Source organism: Ananas comosus, linkage group 1 (assembly GCF_001540865.1).
Source record: "Ananas comosus cultivar F153 linkage group 1, ASM154086v1, whole genome shotgun sequence".
In the NCBI taxonomy this organism is placed as follows: Eukaryota; Viridiplantae; Streptophyta; class Magnoliopsida; order Poales; family Bromeliaceae; genus Ananas; species Ananas comosus.
In genome coordinates, this window is record NC_033621.1 from 11,726,553 (window position 1) to 11,747,534 (window position 20,982).

Here is a 20,982-nt window from a genome sequence, read left to right on the forward strand (position 1 = left end):
ATATATATATATAATACAAGTTTATGTAATTACATTGATAGGGATGGGGGTGGATGGAGGGATAAGGCATTTATAATTCTTCTAATTAAGGTGTGGGGCAGGCACGTGAAAGGAATTATTAGTTCTATGTGCTATGATTAATTGTTTTATTATTTTTCTCTTATATATATATATATATAGAGAGAGAGAGAGAGAGAGAGAGAGAGAGAGAGAAGTGCTCTGAACACCAAGCTGGATGGCGACATTAATCTTTTATAATGAGAATGAGGTTTGTTTTTGGTGCACAAATTTCAATTTCAATACAAGATAGGATTCACGAGAAGCCAATCTAAGTCACTACATTATGAATATGCAAGACATATATAGGCCCAAAATAATTAAACGCCACATCAAGCAGCAAATTAATTAATAGCATGATAACCAACAAATCACAGAAATTGATAGTTGCAATCAATTCTTATAATCACTAGACGAATTGACCTGCTGATTATTATCTGATATGCTAAGTAAGTGGTCGCCCCTTGTTTGTACGCTTCTGAAATAGGACTTCAGCCCCCAGTTTATTCAGATGAAAATTTTAGTTGATGAATATAGGTTTAAAGGCTTACAAACAAGTTAAAAAAAAATACTTTATATTTCTAAAAATATTGTAATTTATACGTTGTTGACGTATATGATAAATCCAAAAGTAAGTACTACGAGTCAAATAATTAATTGTACGTTACAAAAGACAAGTCCGCTAGCAAGTTTACTATGTGGGGGATCATGTTCAGAAAGAACCATATGCACAACAAATTTTTTTTAATGATGAGAACTCCTTGGATATAATGAGGCACGTACTTTTGGAAGAACTACCAAATATATAATAGAACACATGCTTGTTTGATTGATGAAATTAATGCCTTACTATCATCAGTTAATCTAGATTCCTTGTTGACTTTTGAGTTTTGAAAGGGGAAATATTCTAATTCTAGAAAACAACTATAATCTATCATTTACCATTTAGAGATCCTCAAAGGATAGTGTTCCTTCGCAAAACTTAAAGCTCTCTCATGGGGCGCCGTACATATTTTTATGTATCCAGCTCCGTAGTTGTCGTTTAATCCTCCAATAGTTATTGGAGACATTCCAATTTGACTCGTATAGGCAAAAGTTCCTCTTGAGTTGGTATGAATAAGAAATTAGCAAGCTAATTCAAAGGTGATAATTATATATGACATGCATGATGTGCGCGATCTATATATAATGCGTATATACACACACACTATGTTAAACAAATCACAAACAACTTTGTTGACTCGAATAAAAATTACAAAATTACTACGCTCGTTCTAACAATTATTATAAAAACTAATATAAACTAGAACAATAAGATGCATAGGTATATGCAGCTAGACGAAGGATCCTAGTATGAACAAGTTGGACTTGAATACTTTTGGCTAATGATTTAAACAGAATTATCTTACTTGAGCTTATCATATCATTTTTCAATTAGGCTCTCACTATTTTATATGATTGAATGAAAATTATGAAATGCACACTGATCGCATGTAGAATAACTACTCTATAAAATTGAGGGCCCAATTGAATGCATGAACTTCATATATATATATATATATATATATTCAGTATATATCTTATTTTTACCAATCAAAAAGTTTATAGCATTTAGTAGACTCCGTAGTATGATCAAAAGTTTAAAAAATATATATTATACATATTCAGTGTTCAAGTTATTTTTTTAAAAAATAAAATAAAATATTTTTTTATGTCAAATGTACTGTTGTATCAAATTATGACTATCTAAACTTTTCGAGATAAACTAAAATTAAATTTTTAACTTGAGATTATTGACATCTTGTTCTGCTGGCCCAATAAAGCCCAACTGATTTGACATTGTGGGCTTCGACTAGACAAAGGTAGCAGTTTACATCGTAATTTCTTGTTAAAAAAAAAAAAATCTTCTTTAAGCATACATTTTACTTTGAAGAAAAGAAAGAAAAATAGCGCAGAAATTAAAGACGTGCGGGCAAGTTAGGACTTTGGGACACATAGGTTCCTAGTCAAAGTCAAAGGCTATTAAAAGTCCAACCATTTCTTTTCCTTTTTTTTTTTTTCTAGAAGCCAGAAGGGGGCCACGTGGTGCCCTCTTATTGGCTGAAACCCAACCGAAAGACCAGTGGTCTCACCAATCACATTTCATCCCTTCCCTCTCTACGAAACAAACTAGAACGCGTATATTATTGAAAAAACATCGTCAACTAATCAGATTATTTTTTAAAAAATTTATTTATCCATCGTAATTATTTTAAAAAATTATTATATTTTTTATTAAAAATATAATAATTATTTATTAATAGATGATATATATATATATAGAGAGAGAAAGTCCGGCTGCGCTACTATTGATAGCACAAAGAATTTGGTGCTATCAAGTTTTTCACCGATAAATTTAACCTTTTGATTATTTTTACCCGTTAGATTATACTATTCAACCAGCCACTCACTCAACTCTAGAGGGTCCACATCATTCTAACCATCCATTTATTAATCAAAGGGCTAAAAAATTAATAGCACCAACAACTTTGTACTATTGATAGTATTCCAGTCTAGTTCTACATATATATATATATATATGAGTAGGACTATTATATTTTTATAAGCGTAGAATCTTTAATACTCATAAGTTATTTTCAATGATAGAGCTTTCAAATTAACTATTCACTTCGTTAAATATGATCTAGAATATCTAAAATTTTTAAAAGATGAAGTTTATAATTTTTTAAAATTATAAAAAAATTCATTAAGCGGGAATAAAATAGATGGTCAAAATCAAACGACGTTCTAAAAATAAATAATTGGATCCTTCAATTTAAGATCGAAGTTATTGATCCTTATCAAAATAGTGAATAAAATTTTCTATCAAAAATTCAATCGATTTCAATTAGTTTACATCGTTAAACTAGCAAGTATTCAACACGGGTCCGGTCGTAAAAAATTATCAATTTTGAGATCTTTTGATCGTATGATAAATAATATCAAAAAAATATAAAATTTAATTTTTATAAATTTTAAATATTATAGATAATATTTAATGATACGAACGGTGGATCCAAAAACTCTATTATGGAATACGTGGACTATAGAGAGAGAGAGAGAGAGAGAGAGAGAGAGAGAAAGAGTAGAATCAAATTTTCCTCCAGAGCCTTCATCCCTCGTCGTCGTCTGCAGTCTGCAGTCTGCTTCGGTGAGACCCACCAACCACCAGGGTTCCCCTTACTGTTGGCATTTCGTGTGGGGCCCGCCGATGGCCGGTGGAACCCGCATGTCGTCCTCAACACCCTTCAACAGAGTGCTACATAGCAACGGCTGCGACGCCGATCGAGAAATTAAAGAAATTAGAGATCAAACAAGAGAAGAGCTTAATTAATTTATAGCTACCCAAGTAGAGACGGAGATCGAAAGCTCCGCAGCGATGCGGGTGCGGGTGCGGGTGCCGGCCGCCTCCTCTTCTCCCTGTGCTTCTACTTCTACTTCTACTTCTACTTCCGAAGCCAACTGATTAATTAAGGAAGAGACGCCGGCCGGCCGCGCGTTACTGGCCGCGGTCGCCTCCGCCCTCCTCAACTCCGCCGCCGCCGCAGTCGGCGCCGCCCTCCTCGTCGGCAGCAGCAGCTGCGGCGCCCGCTACGCCGCCCCCGTGGGCGCCGCCTCGGCCGCCGCCGCCACTAAGGTCGCGTCGCTGGTGGGCGCGGGGATCTGCCAGGGCGTCGTCGCCTCCACCATCGCCCGCCGTTCCATCGGCGATTCCCTCTGTCAGCTGGACCGCGACATCCGCCTCCTCATAAAGGTTAATTAATTACACCAATCAATCAAACCATTTACTTTACTTTACTTTTTATGAATAACGTAACGTGCCTCGACATATACAAATGTATACGTACATACAGCGAGGAAGGAAGGAAAGATGAGATGAACTAGGTACTTATTTTATTTTCGGACGAGGTCGATGAATTAAAGCCGTCTGATTGAGACATTTATTTTATTATTTTAAGATGGATATATATTGTTATATTTTTTATATTATAAAAATACAAGGTGCAACGCGCTTGCACCTTCTCAATCATAGCCCGTGAACTTGTTTGTTACCTTTTAATCCACAATTATTATTATATTATTATTATTTATATATATATATATATAATATATAAATAGATTATAAATAAAATATATAATATAAATTTAGCCGATCCGGATGCCTTTTTGATCTGACGATGATTAAAAATTATTATATAAAATTAAAATAATATATATATATATATTTTAATATACTTTTACCTAAAATTATTATTAAAAAATCGAAGAGAAACACCCAGCTGGATCGGTTTATGGTGGGTGCTAACGAAAGGCTCGGGTAAATCCGGTATATACGACTCACACGGTAACTTTTCCCTGCGGCCTCCTCCCTCTCCTCTTCTCCGTGGCCCGTCCATGGCCGAATCCCGCCGAATTCAATTCAAAACAACGCACTCGATCGCCTAATTCAGCAATTTTTTATCCTCCTCTTCGGCGACCAATTTTGCTCCGAGTGAGAGGCGATCATGGGGGATTCGGCCGCGGGGACGGCGACATTGCTCGCGAATTTGAGGGCGGTGAGATGGGTATCCCTCGTATTAGGGTTTGGGAACGTGTGTTTGGTTCTCATCGGGGCGTGCCTGGTGCTCTCCGCATCTCCGAGCTGCTCCGGCGGGTTGAAGCTATCGTTCGTGTTTGCGTCGCTCGCGGCGGGTGCGAGGATGGCGTATATGGTCTCCGCCGCTAGGGCGCAGCGCGCGACAGCTGAGACGATCATTAGCCATGTATCGGAAAGCTCCGTCGCCGCCGATTCTGTTGTTCGCCATGAGCGGAGGGTATATCGATGTTGTCTCTCTCAATCTGCGTCATAATAATGTAGAATTAGTTGGTGTTCGTTGCTTCTGACGGGTAGTGCTCAAGTAACTAAATTAGCTTTCGATATTGCTAACTGGTTTAAGTTTTTCGAGGGCAAAAGCATTTCTCGACTTGTTTGTAGATTCATTAGCGATGGTTTGTTCGTGTTCAAGCTCCTATCTCATGGTTTATGTTTGGAAATAAGAAATGGAAACAGAGTAGCAACTTTTTGTCGTCTCTTCTCTAGAGAATGAAGAAGATTTTTGCGAGGGACAGCAACAGAAACAAAAGAAATGAACTTTAAGTGCTTTTGACCATGCAGAAACTTGTTGAAGTAAAACGAGAATGTAAGAATATATGACCAATGCCAAATGCACCCGAGTTAAGTCCCTGCATTTTGTTTCTCGATGGACAGATGCGATACAAGAGATGGCTTTGGTGGACAAGATTTGGAATGTTCATTACCACATTACAATTTATTGCGGCGCTTTATCTGATGGGCGTTGTAGCAAAAGATCTTTCTTCTGGCGAATTTTCCAAAACGTGCTTCTCAGGTATATATGATTTTGCTCCGATCATTCATTTTGAATGAAACTTTTCTATATTTACTTACCCACCAGTTTCCTGGCGTATTTTCTGCGAGAAGAGATGTCTTCTTCTATAAGAAAATCATGTAGTGTCTTCTGTTCCTGGAGAATCATATTCACAATTTTCTGGGAATTTTGTGTTCTCAAAACGAGTGTTTGTATAAAGAATTGGCAAGTATAACTGTAACTTAATGTTTTGAATATTTTTCTGAATTTCATCAGGGCAGGATTCGAGAGATGGAGGCTGGAAGCACACCCTGTTGATCACTTTTCTTGTTCTTGTGTGGCTTGTGGTCATCATACAGTGTATCACGGGCTCTGATGTGCTAAGATGGAGGTCATTTTATGCAACTCATGATGCTGCATGGAAAGCTCATTACAGAGAGGTCTTTGACCACGGCATTCGTGAAATTTTTTGCTGTCTGGGACGCACAAAGTACCTGTATGTTTTGGGTTGAAGCTGGCTAATATTTTCTATTTGGTGGCAGTTCTTTGTTCTCATTAGATATATCTCATTAAATGTAATTCAGGAGTGTCTTAGAAGATGATGAAGTTTATTCTGTGGCACGGTTATTGGGTGATCTCATGGTTTACCGTGCATCAGGCACGGGACATCTAGAGCTCCTGGCAGGTTCTTTTTTTTTTTTTTTTTTTTTTTTTTTTTTTTTCTTTTTTTTTACATTAATAGGTCTCTATGAATATAATAGAGGAATTCTTTGTTCTCGGCTTCTTGTTATGTTTCCCAAGTTTTTCACATTGTTATACTACAATTTTTATTCTTGTGAAGTTTCTTTGTCATCTGACTTAAAGCTTCGAACTTAGTATAGAGAGGTCTTTTTTAAGCACTGCCACTCTTCTTGTGTTTTTATAACGTACCACCACAACTAAGTTAGTAAAAGAAACTGGACCACACTGGATGTAAGCCAATATTCAATGTACCTAACTGTATTACTCCTTTTCACATATATCATTGGATTTCAAAATGAAGAAATAGAAATCAAATTGCAATTAGTTACTTTATTAGAAGTTTTAGCTTCAAAGCTAAATTATTTTCCTTCAGGGCTTGCATTGTTGCAAAAACATAAGCAATCTCCAGTTACATACAGTGAATCTTTGGAGGCACCTGAAGCTCGTATTCAAGAAGCAGCTCTTTTCCATCAATTTGCTGAAGCTGCATACACAGTTAGATTCTCCAACCTTACACTGTTTCCCGTTGATGCTCTGGTGCAATACTTCATGTTGTTTTTATTGCAGGGACCACTGCTAGACTTTGGAAGGAATCCTGTTCTGTTTCCGTGTGTGTGGCTCTACCGACAAGGGGCTTTAACTCCCTGGACTTGTAGAAGGTTCATATCTTGTCCTTCGTCAAAGTTGCTTCAGATACTTTTCCTTTCTTCTGTTTTGGGTGAATTTTTCAGTGTCAAAGTGACATAGTGCCGGCTATAGTTTTCTAGTGAATTGTTTAGTGTCGATGTAATGTAGTGCCTACTATAGTTTTCTATAATAGTGGCGAACATGCTGTGCCTGTGGCAACAAATGAAGCCAAGCCAGGTTATTTTGGAGTTTTAGAAGGTAGTGTCTCTCGTCAGACTGAAGAATACTTTTGGCATTCAATGGTTTCTACTTTCCAAGTAAGGGCCTATTTGGATGCATGAACATCTTGTTCAACATATCTCTTTTGTGTACTAAAGAAAAATTTGCTAACTGTTTCTAGTTTAGCAGTGACTCTAGCTGAAAGCAGCAGCAGTGGCAGAAGCTAGTCCAAATGGGCAGTTCGTCAATTATGAGAAGAACAAAAGATGTACTTTAGGGTAGTGCTCAAAGTGCATGTTAATAGCAATGTATAGCCTGGATTTTAGATTATATAAAGCCTTAATGTTACCATATAGTTAATTTCATCAATGTTGACCAAATCATGTTAGCCTATGCTAATGGTTAGTTTGCTATCTCTCTTCAAGCAGTACTTGACACCAGGGTTCTTTTCCAGGCGACCTATTCTTGAAGGTGATAATTGGTGGAGAGGCCATGCTGCCGCTTTTCTGAAGTATGTTAATTTGCCCCCAGAAGCTCTTCGACGGGGTCGCGTTAGTCAGGTAAATTCTGTCTATATCGGTTCTCCTTATTTGTCTTATATCTTCAGATGACGTGTGTAACTTCTTGAGTGTCACCTGTTACATTTCTTAGAAACAAATAATGGTAGGATAAATCCCTAAAACTTGAAAAATAGTTCTCTGTTTTGCTTATGTTATTAGCTTTTCAAGTATATAACAACTAACAAAATGAGTAGATACCAATCTTTTTTGTAGAATTTGGGTAGAGAAGGTTTGTCATGGGTGTAGGCCTTAGGTGTATAATTAACAGACAAACTGTAGTGTGACTTTCATGTTTGTAGACGCCTTTCTGCCTACTTTTTCTACCACTTTGGTTCCAATTCTTTTTGTATATTATTTGGACACACATTATTAATGTTTACATCTAGAGGTGCTTGCTTGGTGATTTGATTTTTTATAGTTGGCAAAAGTTTTCAAACTTATTTTACTATTATTTATGTTTTCAATGTGCAGACAAAGCGTGAAGCTGCTTATTTTGTTGTCGTTCTACATGATCTAAAAACTGTAGTCATTGCTGTACGTGGCACTGAGACACCTGAAGACCTTATTACTGATGGTTTGTGTAGGGAGTGCTCCCTTACAATGGATGATCTGGATGGACTGATAAAGAAAGTCGCTCCCTCTATCTATTACAGTTTTTCTTGTTATTTGGTATTATTATCTGCATTTTGTGCTCTTCACGTTTATGCTTCTCCATGTAGTTGCATTTAAGTGGATTACTGGAATAAGAAAGTCACTTGGCTAATAGGTTCACTAGGAATGATCAGATTATTTATTTATTTACTGTTCATCGAATGTAAAAGATGATGTAGAGGCGTATCTTTAAGACTGGATTTTCCGAAACCTGGTATTATGCTATTCATCTTACTGTCGTGAATAAGACAGTTCTGACATCCCAGGCTGATATGACTCTTCACCTGTATGACAATGATTAGAAGGAATTGCACTATTGAAAATCACCTATTAATATATGCCTAGAATAGAAGAAACATATGAGGGTGGGAAGAAGTTATGATTCTATATTAGATAGCAATCTAGACTTTCCAGGCCGAAAGCCAAACAAGAAGAAGAAATAGATGACATTAGAATTCCCAAATGTAACAGCAGCAATTGTGCAAATTAGCAATCTTAAGCCCACGCACTCTTCTAAATTCACAGACGGTTGTAAACAAATAGCTATTAAATTTGAATTTTTCTATTTGTTAGATTGAATAGAAAAAATGCAGTACACGGTATTAAATGTAAATTGCAAAAATCAACACTATTAAGACCAGCTGTTGGCTGGCCTTATAACTATCATAGCAGATCCCTCCTTAATTTGGTGTGGCGGGAATTGTTCTTTAATTTTCAGAGGTTGATGTTAGGTTGACAGATGTCGTAAGAGTCTATCTTTTTCTTTTTTCTTTTTGGTTTTTTTTTTCACTTTTTATCAAGCTGATATATTATTGTTAAAGTCCTTGGTGATGATAATGCAATGGTAGTTTGTAATTTTATATACTTTGCCTCAACCTGGTCTTGTTATTTCTTTCTTGTTGCAGTAGCGATCAGCTACCACGACATGTGCGAGATAGTGTTCTCTCCTCTTTTCCACATTATGGGCATTCTGGAATTGTTGAATCCGCTCGAGAGCTTTTCATGAAAATTGATGGACAACCTGGAGACAAAGGTCAATATTGTAATTGGAGAGCACAATGTCAATTTGGTATTTGTTGCTTATGCCTCCAAATTGTTGGAAGATGGTATCGTTGTTGGTTTTTATGAAGTTTGCGTACCTGTTTTTCTGTCTTGGCTTCTTTCCCTTTTTTTTTTTGTGGTTTAGCTGCTTGATTGGATTCTATAATTTGCTCTTTATCTTAGAACCAGAGTAACATGAAGTCCTATCGTCATCCTACTTTTTAGTTGTTTGCATTGGGCTACAATTAGTTAAATGTTATTTACAAGAAACATCTTGAATGTGTGCATCTGTAGATGAACCACTATCAGAGATAACTGGATTTCTTTCTTCTTTGCTGGGAATGGGAGGTGAATGTCATGGTTATGCTGTACGTATTGTAGGGCATTCATTAGGTGGTTCTGTTGCGGCGCTGCTTGGAATGAGGGTAAGTTTGTAATTAGTCGCTGAAAATCTACATCCGATCTTTTTGATATATCAGTTACTTCTCTTTATACAACCTGTATCAAATTGCTAGGATTGATTGCAGCAATTAGTTTATTCGTCATCACTTTTTGTTCTTCATTAAGTTAAAACAGATCTATTGGTTGTCCGTCTTGCATAAGCATGAGCAGTATCTAGAAGTGTGTATGATTGGCATCACTTAGTTTAATGTGTGACATACAATTTTTGCAGCAATTTGTACATTTGGTGAAAGAAATGAATAGCCCATATGTGCATGCTTTGAGCTCTGTTATCCTAAAGCCAGAGCAAAGATTTCGCCTAAATGCACAGGGACATATTATTGCATTTAGCCTGACTTTTATATTGCATTGCACTTTTCCTTTTTTAACCTGTAAGGAAAAAAAATCACAAAACATCACAATGGCAATTCCCTGACATAATGCTAATGTTAGTGACACAGGCATTTGTTCACCAATATTGATGTTTTTAAATAGGTTAATGTACAGACCCTTGAAGGCAATTGCCTAGAAAATGATCGTTATGTGCATACTGCTTAATTGGATTCTGTTAGGGAATTGTCAAATCCTGGCAAAATTAGCTAAAGAGGTTCTCTTTTTGAGATGTTGATTGCTTAGCTAGCCTGCCTGTTTGAATGCTAGCATTATCTTATTCTTTCAAAAAAAGAAAAAAGAGCAATTACCATTATTAAGTTTTAAATGGATACAAGCAATCACCTTCTGATTCGGAAATTGGAATCCTGTCTCACTAAGCCTATACTTTGGTGCAGTTGTATGGCAGATATCCAGACTTACATGTATATTCCTATGGAACCCTTCCATGTGTGGACTCTGTCGTAGCAGAAGCATGCTCAGAGTTTGTTACTTGGTAAACTTTGTTGGAATTACATTAAAATAATTTTTGCTCAGTATATTAATATCTATTCTAACCACTAAATCCTGCACAGCATCATATACAATGATGAATTCTCCGCTCGCCTATCAGTTAACTCAATCATAAGGCTACGAGCTGCTGCCGTCCGAGCTCTTTCCAATGATTGCTCTGGAAATTCAGCAATAATAAGCAAACTTGTCAGGAAAATTTTAAACGCAAAGAAGTACAATCAGAACGGGGATGATCGTACGACTCCCAATCCATCTATCGAGGATGACACCGAGATAGTCGAGTACAATCATCAAATCCACAAGAGTCATCTCAAGTACACTATCAAAGGTGGGGTCTTTCTATGTGGTCATGCAGTATCCTGCGTGATGAATACACCCAATCACCGAGATTCCTCGAATACGGTTGATGCAATTAGTGAAGGTAGGGCACAAAATAATCAAGAGCTACATTATGACCAGGTGTCTTCTGATTATCGGAATTCCAATGCTTTAGAGGGTGCAAGCGCCTTAAACAATCCTGTTTTCCTGCAAAATGGTTTTTCGTCCTTTCCGGATAATGCATCGCAAGTGGTGGATGATGCCTTATCCATGACAAATGTCTCAGGAGGAGATTTGCCAGAGATGTACCTGCCAGGCCTCATCATTCATATAGTCCCAATACCGGCAGAGAAAGGCACCTCTCCTTTTTGGAAAAGCTGGATTGCTACAGATAGTAATCTAGATTATAAGGCTTTTGTGGCAAATAAGGAAAGCTTCAGGGATCTTGTTGTATCGCCCTACATGTTCCTCGATCATATTCCATGGAGGTAAAATCCTCATACTCTTTCGTCGGCTGGAATAAACCTATTGAATTGGTAGAACTGCTAGTGAATCCTATATTCTTGATTGCATCAAACCATCTTGCTGACTAGGGATAAGCTTCGAAATATGGACCGCATGTAATAGGATACTTTATTTTTTTAGTATCTAGTATGTTGTGTACCTTGTGTTTATTTTCTGAAGTATTGAGTTAACTAAAATCACTTAATCTATGGTCTTCTGTTGAATCTCCTGTTTCTAGGTGTCAGCATGCTATGCAAAGAGTATTGGAATCCCGAAGACACCAAGGTCAACTCAGTTATAATTCGCTCGAAGCAGATCACATCGTGTGAATTGACATTCTTGGAACTCTCTCTTGCGCATAAGCTGCACTCCTTTGCTGTATGTTTTGCCCACCAACTTCTTGTGCACCAAGATCAACCTGGCAATTATCAAATTAAGTTTCTAGAAGCTGCAGAATTCAACATTCCATTTGCAACCGACCTTTTGGTATACAAATGGCTTCATCAGCAAAGAAAAGGAGAGGTAGCGCCAGCATGCAAAGCGCAGAGGGTATATCTATCTATATATAGAGCCAATATGAGACAGTTTCATTATTTGAATGTATAGTCGCCGACTCCTGTAAGGCAATTTTGAACTGCCTATATGATAATATATATACTTGTAATCCTCTGCTTGCCATCTACATGTTGTCCCCAGCATATGCATATTAATTGATTCATGCAGCATTAAACATGGATGCGCTGCAAATCGCGTGAGCAGTAGGTTGTTGTTCATAAGATCTTCCCGAGTCTTGTATCAACTGTTTCGTAAACGAAGGGAGTCTTTAACCTAATGATCTCACGTAGAATGTATCACCAACTAATCACATGATATGCGCATGTATGATGTTGCAACTGATTTTCAAGGACTTAGGAAAGGCACGGACAAGTGCGATCAGACGTGGTGTGCAAAAGGCGAAAAAGTTCTAAGCTGCCTATGCCAAGGGCGTTAGACTGCAGACACTTTTCTCTAGGCTTTGCCTGCAAATTGAAATGAGTTTCTAGCCTTCTACTTGAAAAATTGTATTCCTAGGTTGACACTAGCTACCTCATCACAGAGGCTTGTAGCTAGAAGTGATATAAACTGTAGATCTTGAAATGGTAAAGCGTACTTAATTGCACCCCCTCAACTATAGATAGATTATTCCAAAATAGAACACTAAACCATTGCCCATCTAAAAGTAAACAGCTTAATTATATAGAAATAGCATTAAGGAAGAGCATTACTGCATTATTATTAATGTAAGATAAATCATATATCTATGTATATACGAGAGGGAAGCAAAAGATCCATCTTAAATTAATAGACAGATCTTATATCATATATAATCGACCTGGACTGCTGGAATCTGAGCTTTATTCTTTAATTATAACATTGACGAGCCCCACTAATTATTTTACTTTTGTCCCTGAGTTAAGCTTAAGCAAGCGAGGAGAGAAGCTACTGTCACGTGAGGGTCTCCATCAAAGCTGCAACCCGGTCAAAGATCGGAGTTAACAAAGATGCATTATTAAATTAAGCTCACTTTAAATTAAAATGAGAGATCTTCCTTTTTTAAACTTCAATTGCTTTTAAAATATTCCATGCAGCATTAATTATTCGACCCTCATGGCATGTTCCTTTTTGTTTGAAAGGTGCCTATCAAGGTACGCAGTTGTGTCAACTTCAACTTCAGTACTATATACATGTCAACTTGCTCAGAAGCCAAGTTAAAATGATTATAAAAAAAAAAAAAATCATAAAAATGCACTTTTAATATGATCGAAGATAAAAATATTCTACATTTACGTAGTATTTAACAACATATATATATATATATATATATATATATGATTATTGCCCAGGAAATTAAAGTATGCAATAATCCATTAGCTTGACTGAGACTGTAGAACCATGTGATCGATACATGCATCATCATCATCATCATCATCATCGTTGGAGGAAAAAAGAAAGCGTTAATTACATTAATTAGAATATATATATATGAGTTGGATTTTGGTGTACGTGGTGTTATATATATGTATGTATGTGTGTGCAGTTGAATAGAGAAGTGGGCAGGGGGAGAATGAGTGAATTGAATTAATTAAACTACCGATGAATCTTTTTGGATCACACGTGTGGGTGCACTTATGCGTGTATATATGTGTATGCAGGAGGGCACGTGCAGATGCAGGAGGATCAACATAGGCCATGGGGTCGCGAAATTAACAAAAGAGAAGAGAAGCCAAGCCATGCATGCATGCATGCACGAATTTTATTATATATATATATATATATATATATATATATGACTTGGAAACGTAATTAACTTGTAGGCTTAACTAGTTTGATATTATTGTACCTTTTCCTTTTTTGTTTTTGAGAGAAAATGTAGCGAGGTACCCGCTTCATTCAATTTAGCTACATATATAGATAATTAAGACAGCTACGGCCTCAAAGTAAACAGAAAAAAGAATTAAAAAAAGGGAAAGTAAGTAATTAGAAAAAAAACCAGTCTACGCAATTAATCACCAACTTTGCACCGGAATCCGGCCTACCAGAGAAGAGATGTCAGCTCGAAGCTTTTACTTCTGAAGATTTTTAATTAAACACAGTTTTATGTGGTCAATCTGAACTCCACTTTATTGCATGAAATTCGTGTTTAAAACATAGAAAATGCTAATAATACCAAATTAAGGCTTGAAGATTTTTTTGCTATTTTATTCATAACTTGCGTATATTTGTTTTTCTTTTACTGATCTCTAGCTACACATTAATTGATTTCATAGGACAATTACTAGCAACACTCATCCTCTACGCGCGGGAACTATGGTTTTTTTTTTTTTTTTTTTTGAAAATCCAGACCCCCAAGGTATGCCAGATCCGCGTCCATTATTCACACGGACAGAGTCTCCCTTGTATTTGCACGGCGTCACATAAGTACAAGTATAAGAATNGGAACTATGGTTTTTTTTTTTTTTGTCTTTTCTTTTTCTTTTTTCTCTCTTAGATCGAGTAATATATATATGTCTGTAGGTCACAACGTACAAGCACGCACATTTTATTTGTATGCAGGATTCATATCCGAGTCTCAATCCTAGAAATAGATTAAAGTAAGAGACTAATTACTAATTACTAATTAACTGCTCTCTATACGGAACGCTGTAATCTTTGTAGAAGCCATGTTGATATCATTATTATTATATCAAAACTTCAATAAATTATTCCGCATGAGCATTCCTAGGGGTTTTACGGGGATTCCATTTGGAAAATAAGACGGGTCAATGTGCGACAAAAACAGACAAGCATGCATTAATTGAATTAAATTATATTCTCTCTCTCTCTCTCTCTCTCTCTCTCTCTCTCTCTCCCCCCATGCACCGAGCGCAGAGACACCAAAACAAACCGATTGAAGCCTTGTATAGAGTGTAATTCCAAACTGATTCACAAGGCAGTTGATCCAAAAAAACTTCGTTCTTTAAAAAAAGGAAAAACAATATAACTGTTGGTAGCCGAAATCCTTGATCCTTGACCTGGTCAAAGACCCTCCTCGAGAAGCGTGTCAGAATGGAAACGGCTTATAGTACAGACCCTCGGGCTGCGTTTGGTTCGGGTATAAGTAAGAACTGCTAGTTCTAGGGATAGGTACAAGTTCAGGTATAAGCAGGAACTAGACCAATTTTGCGTTTGGATGAAAATTGGGTTGTTCCTAGGAATAAGGTAAATAGTGTTTGGATGATTAGATTGGAACAAGAGGAATAAACGTTATAATTTGAAATTAAAATTATATTATGTAATTAATTAACATAAAAATATTACTTAAAAATAAATAAAAAATTAATTATTAATAATTAATTATAAATAATAATTAATAATAATAATTAATTATAAATAATAAATTATTAATAACGATTATCTAATTAATAATAATTATTATTATTATTAATTATTAATAAATAATAATAATTATTAATTATTCTTATTAATTAATTATAAATAATAAATTATTAATAATATTGATTATCTAATTATTAATAATAATTAATATTAATATTAATTAATAAATAATAATAATTAATAAATAATAATAATTATTATTAATAATTAATTATAAATAATAAATTAATAATAACATCGATTATCTAATTATTAAGAATAATAATAATTAATTAATTATTAATAAATAATAATATTAATTTATTAATTATTAATTATAAATAATATATTAATAATAATATCGATTATCATTAAGAATAATAATTAATAATAATTATTAATAAAAAATTAATAAATATTATTAATTATTAATAATTAATTATAAATAATAAATTAATAATAATTATTATCTAATTATTAATAATTAATTATAAATAATAAATTATTTAATTATTTAATTATTAAAATAATAAATAATAATTTAAATATATTAATTAGATTAATTAATAATTTACTGTCATTAAAATTAAATTTAGATTTTAATTAATCTTGTTCTCATTAAGGAACAAGCTTGTTCCAGGAAACCGGTGGAACAGCAATTCCAGCCTTATTCCAGCTAGTTCCAGATTCCCGGGAACTACGGTTCCCGGGAGCCAAACATAGCGTTTGGGAACAAAGGGGGGAACAAGGGCTTATTCCCCCCCTTGTTCCCCAACCAAACGCTACCTCGAAGTTTGCGCCCTTCGATCGATCAAACGATTCGGCTGATGAGGGATCGGATCAGCCGGGTTCGAAACTCTACACTAAATTCGGTTCGGCTGGATGAACCGAATGTACAGGCAAAGCAAGAACTGAAGTTGGCCGAGGAGCCGAATGGCTATAGAACAAGGGAATTAATCAGCTTGAACGAGCCGAATGCTTTTATATTCACTGATGAGAAGTACAGGGGTCGAGTGTGTCGGATGGCATGCAGGCTCGGTTGATCTACTTAAAACTACTCCTAGGAAGAATAGTAAATGCGGGAAAAGAAAAGTTACAGGTAAACTACTCCTAAAGAAAGCAGGAAATTGTAAGGAATTAAGGGTGGTCTTTTGTTCACAGGAAAAAAGACATTTTTTTAGGGCGTTATTACCCTATTTATAGATCGCCTCTTGATCAGTTATTGTTCTTACACGATCGGCCACTATCTCCTAATATCCCGAACCACCTCCAGCTGATTGGAACCGCATGCAACTGCGTGCGGTTACTATAACTTCCTTCAATTAGCGTGACGGTTTATTTTAAAACTTTTCTGGTGCTCCTGGTACACGGTCAGATTGATGCCTTTGAAGGGAACACCGGCGTACCACCTGTCTGCGCCTAATTGGCTCAACAATAACAAAAAGAAATGAGAGAAAACACAAGATTTTTTTTTTTTTTTTTCACGAGAACCGGTCCTAAAATTCGACATATATATACATATATCTATGCATGGTTAATAGCTACGTACGTACATACTCTAATAAAAACTCAGATGTATTAGCTAGGCTTGGCTACTGAACCTCAAAAATTAATTGGCTAGCTGGGCCAAATTATAATTAACTAGCTAGCTAGTTCACGAAAACCGGGCTTAAACGGCCGTGGTGGGATTACCACCCTACTCCTCTCCCTCCAAAACACCTTTTACGTGCATTATTTTACAAATGTATATACATACATATACTTATAATCATTATAGTATATATAAATATATATATAAATGATATTATATATTTTATAAATATATATTATAATATAATATATAATATAATAATAAGATATAGTATATATATATGACTATATATAGTTTAATTTGTAGAAAAGTGGCATATTAGAGATAAAATATGATTTATAACATCCAAGAAAAAAACGAACATAAATTATAATGTCGATTTCATAAAAATAATATAGAGTTATTAATAAATATAGCATTTGCCAAATACGGCATAACTCGAGTAACATTATACCCATTTATAATTTCTGGCCATTAGTCGTGTGGGTTCGTGGCGTTCTTGACCTTTTTTTAGTGTGAAAAAAAAAAAAAAAAGGGGGTGGCGAAAAAAAAAAAAAAAAAAAAAAAATTTTTTCTGTGTAAAAAGGTTGAGGCGGGGGGGGGGGGGGGGGGGGGGGGGGGGGGGGGGGGGGAGGGGGGGGGGGGGGGGGGGGGGGGGGGGGGGGGGGGGGGGGGGGGGGGGGGGGGGGGGGGGGGGGGGGGGGGGGGGGGGGGGGGGGGGGGGGGGGGGGGGGGGGGGGGGGGGGGGGGGGTTTGGGGGGGATGGGGGGGGGGGGGGGGGGGGGGGGGGGGGGGGGGGACCCGGGGGGGTGGGGGGGGGGGGGCTGGGGGGGGGGGGGGGGGGGGGGGGGGGGGGGGGGGGGGGGGGGGGGGGGGGGTTGGGGGGGGGGGGGGGGGGGGGGGGGGGGGGGGGGGGGGGGGGGGGGGGGGGAAAAAAAAAAAAAAAAAAAAAAAAAAAAAAAAATCGAGTTTGTATTTGCCGTGAGGCATTGAGTAGAGAGTTATAATAATTACAAGGATATGTTTTACATGATTCGGTTGAATGTAATTATTATTTAGACAAAAAATAAAAAAAAATCATGTGCGCATTGCCAGCATATAGTGTTAGAAACTTATTACATGTGTGCAAATTAAGTATTTTCTATCATGAATCACACTACTGTTTCTCTATACATTTCTCCTCTTCTCCTCTCGATCTCCTTCTCTCGATCTCCCTCTTAGATTATATTATATAATATAAATATAATATATATATTATATATTATATATATATTATATATTATATTATAATTCGATCTCGTCCATGAAAATTTCAATAATTAAGTACTTATTATTATATTAATATTACATTTATTTACTATTTTTTTTTCGCGATCGAGGAGGAGCGGCGCTCCGCGCGATTTCTCCAGGCAAAAAGCTAGCGCATGTATGTATTGAAGACGATCCCAATGAACACATGCATGGTTTGAATACGCCCTCCCTTTCTCGAATACCATGCACTGTGCTGTTTCCTCCATCTCGCTTACTCATTAATTTTTTCTCTCTCCTCGATCCTTTATTAATCTTATTTACTATGCATATATGCCATCTTAAGTAATTTAATTTTATTACCACCATCGATTAATGTCACACACGTAATGGGTTGAGCTAGATTTAATACTTCTAAAAGAGTATTACTATTCAGATTTTTCTAACTTTGTACCTTTCCTAACCTTGTTGACTCTTGCATGGTGCAAAATATGCATGCTGGTTAATTAGTACATATCCATTTCAATTGTATCAATGGGCATGCATGTTTGAATATTGTAAGATAAGACCGACCGTCCCTAGAGCAAGTGGCAAAGGGCTTGGTGGTTGGTATTCGAGACTCAAATTCGAATCCTAATTGATTCACATTTTCAGCTAAGTTTATTTTTAAATGAAATAAACGAAATGGATAGTGTGCTACCTCTCTCTCTCAAAAAAGAATATTGTAAGATAAGATACATATAATTAGATGGAAGTACATATATATACACATATATAGTCTTCTCTCACATTGCTATTATTTTAATGATCATGATAATGCAAGTTAATTAATTAATTTTAACCATTTCTTGCGTTTTACTCTCCCTGGATGCGACGTTGTTAATCTTAATTAGGCGCCCCTCACTCCACTCCACTGCGTGGCCACTTTAATTAATTTAACCTTTTCCAATTCCTCTTTAATTAATTCATTATTATTAAGAGGAGAGAAATATTTAACACTCTTTGTTAGTTAACTCCTCTGCCGACCACCCCCGGGCCCACCAACCGACACGTGTCCGTCCAACCGGTGCCATGCACACCTTTTATTTTGTCTTTTTGTCTTTGTCTTTTACGTGAAACCTCGCGACCTTTCCCTCCCTCTCCCTTGAGCCCCCTCTCTCTCTCTCCAAATCGCTGTTATAACTTATAAGCCCTTTTTTTTCTCCCTTATAATAATATCACTCTTCAAAAGAAGAAAATCAGAAAAAAAAAAAAAAAATGTTATCTAATTTCCGAAAAACGACTCACTCATGTTCTATCTTATTACAGTTGGCGTCGATATAAAAGAAGCTTTTCTCTGCGTCGATCGACAGGTATATATCACGAAATGTAACATTAAGTTTTCCTTTTTTTTTTTGAGGAAAACATTAAGTTTTCCTTAAATTTATATAATTTGGTTTGTTTAAGTTTATGTTTCATTACATATTCTTCTGCATGCATATTTGCGAGCCATGCACGTACGTGAACCAACACGTGGACTCGATAGCACGCACGCACGCACGCACGCATGCAACACCACGACGTGCAAACTGGCCAGATCTGCACACGTACGTGTGGGTGTCCACCGATCAAAACACTACAACTATATATATATATAGTTGTATAGATATAAAATTCTTCACTACACTTCAGCACATATTAATATTTACTCGTACTATATATATATTAATTATAAGCGTACGTACGTAGAAGCGAACAATTAAAGGGGAAGTGGTATCTAGGAAGAGTGCGTGCACCGTATGGGCATTTGCACGTGGGAGCAGGGCCTGTGGGTACTAACAAAAGTGCCCGTACGAAAGGCTCTAAGGTTGATGCGCCCCCCTCTGCAAACCCTAGAGGAGGAGGAGGAGGAGGAGGAGGAGGACTTGGACTTAATTAATTAGAAGAGGGGTTGCAGGGGCCTAATTTGTTTGGTTTTGTGGCTTTTTCGAAGGGTTAATTGTAATGAGTTATTGCATATACCCGCGCTTAGATATGTATCTCCCTATATCTTGTTTCCTCTCTTTCTTTCTTTGGTTTTGGTAAAAATTATGATTAGACTTTTAGGTTACCGAGAGAGATTTAAAATAATTAATTAGTGTATCTATTTATACACACATATATATTTAGTAATACTTTTTTATTTTATTTATTTTACAGTGCAGTGGGGGCTGTAAATATATTGTATAGTAAAAGAAAGTGGGTAAGGGAGGCCATGTGTTTCACCTCGTTTAGTACACTACTTTGACGGTCAAAGTTTCGGCAAGGGGTGCGTTCACCAAGATAAGAACTCGTCCTATCTTAACCTCTTCTCACTCTCTCTCTCTAGGGCATTAGAAATAAATAACTAGTCTTTGTACTGGCTTAGAAGAGAGAGAGAGAGCCATAGAGAGCCAAAAAGAGAGAGAGAGAGAGAGAGAGAGAGAGAGAGAGAGAGGGTATGATTATTTCTCGAGGAGGATCCTAAGAATGGGAGGGGTGGGGGAGGAGTGTTAGCTAGGGTTTAGGGTTAATTACCTATTTATCCGATTTGTAGGGGGCTTGGGGAATGAAAACAAACCCTAGATATAGCTGAGACCCGGAAGACAAGGGTTCGTGTCCTCCTACGGGGCGCAGGGTAGCATGCACCATCATCCTTACCCTTTCCATTTATTACTTTTTTATTCATTTCTTTAATACTAACATTTCTTGCTAGTCTCTTTGGCTCTTACGAGAGAGAGAGAGAGAGAGAGAGAGAGAGAGAGGGGGGGGGAGGGGGGGGGGG

The 20,982-nt window shown here is 36.7% G+C and overlaps 1 protein-coding gene across 4 annotated transcripts; it reads left to right on the forward strand.

The window, feature by feature from the left end:
• LOC109711847 lies at positions 4,389-12,199 on the forward strand. 4 transcript variants are annotated; one of them, XM_020235170.1, is made up of 13 exons: positions 4,391-4,910; positions 5,345-5,483; positions 5,739-5,958; positions 6,047-6,147; positions 6,577-6,698; positions 6,771-6,862; positions 7,504-7,609; positions 8,081-8,235; positions 9,166-9,329; positions 9,596-9,726; positions 10,531-10,628; positions 10,708-11,451; positions 11,706-12,199. In XM_020235170.1, exons 1-13 carry the CDS (start codon positions 4,602-4,604, stop codon positions 11,794-11,796), a joined length of 2,472 nt encoding a protein of 823 aa, XP_020090759.1. In that variant the 5' UTR covers positions 4,391-4,601; the 3' UTR covers positions 11,797-12,199. The 4 variants fall into 4 exon arrangements, with proteins under 4 accessions (XP_020090740.1, XP_020090759.1, XP_020090749.1 ...); XM_020235178.1 differs by having other exon boundaries at positions 4,393-4,910; positions 9,166-9,293; XM_020235151.1 differs by having other exon boundaries at positions 4,389-4,910; positions 6,577-6,862.

Coding starts and splice junctions, on each gene's coding strand:
- LOC109711847 (XM_020235151.1), top strand. CDS start 4,602: ATGGGGGATTCGGCCGCGGGGACGGCGACATTGCTCGCGAATTTGAGG. Junction 5,484..5,738: donor TTCCAAAACGTGCTTCTCAG/GTATATATGATT, acceptor GAATTTCATCAG/GGCAGGATTCGAGAGATGGA. Junction 9,330..9,595: donor GAGAGCACAATGTCAATTTG/GTATTTGTTGCT, acceptor GTGCATCTGTAG/ATGAACCACTATCAGAGATA.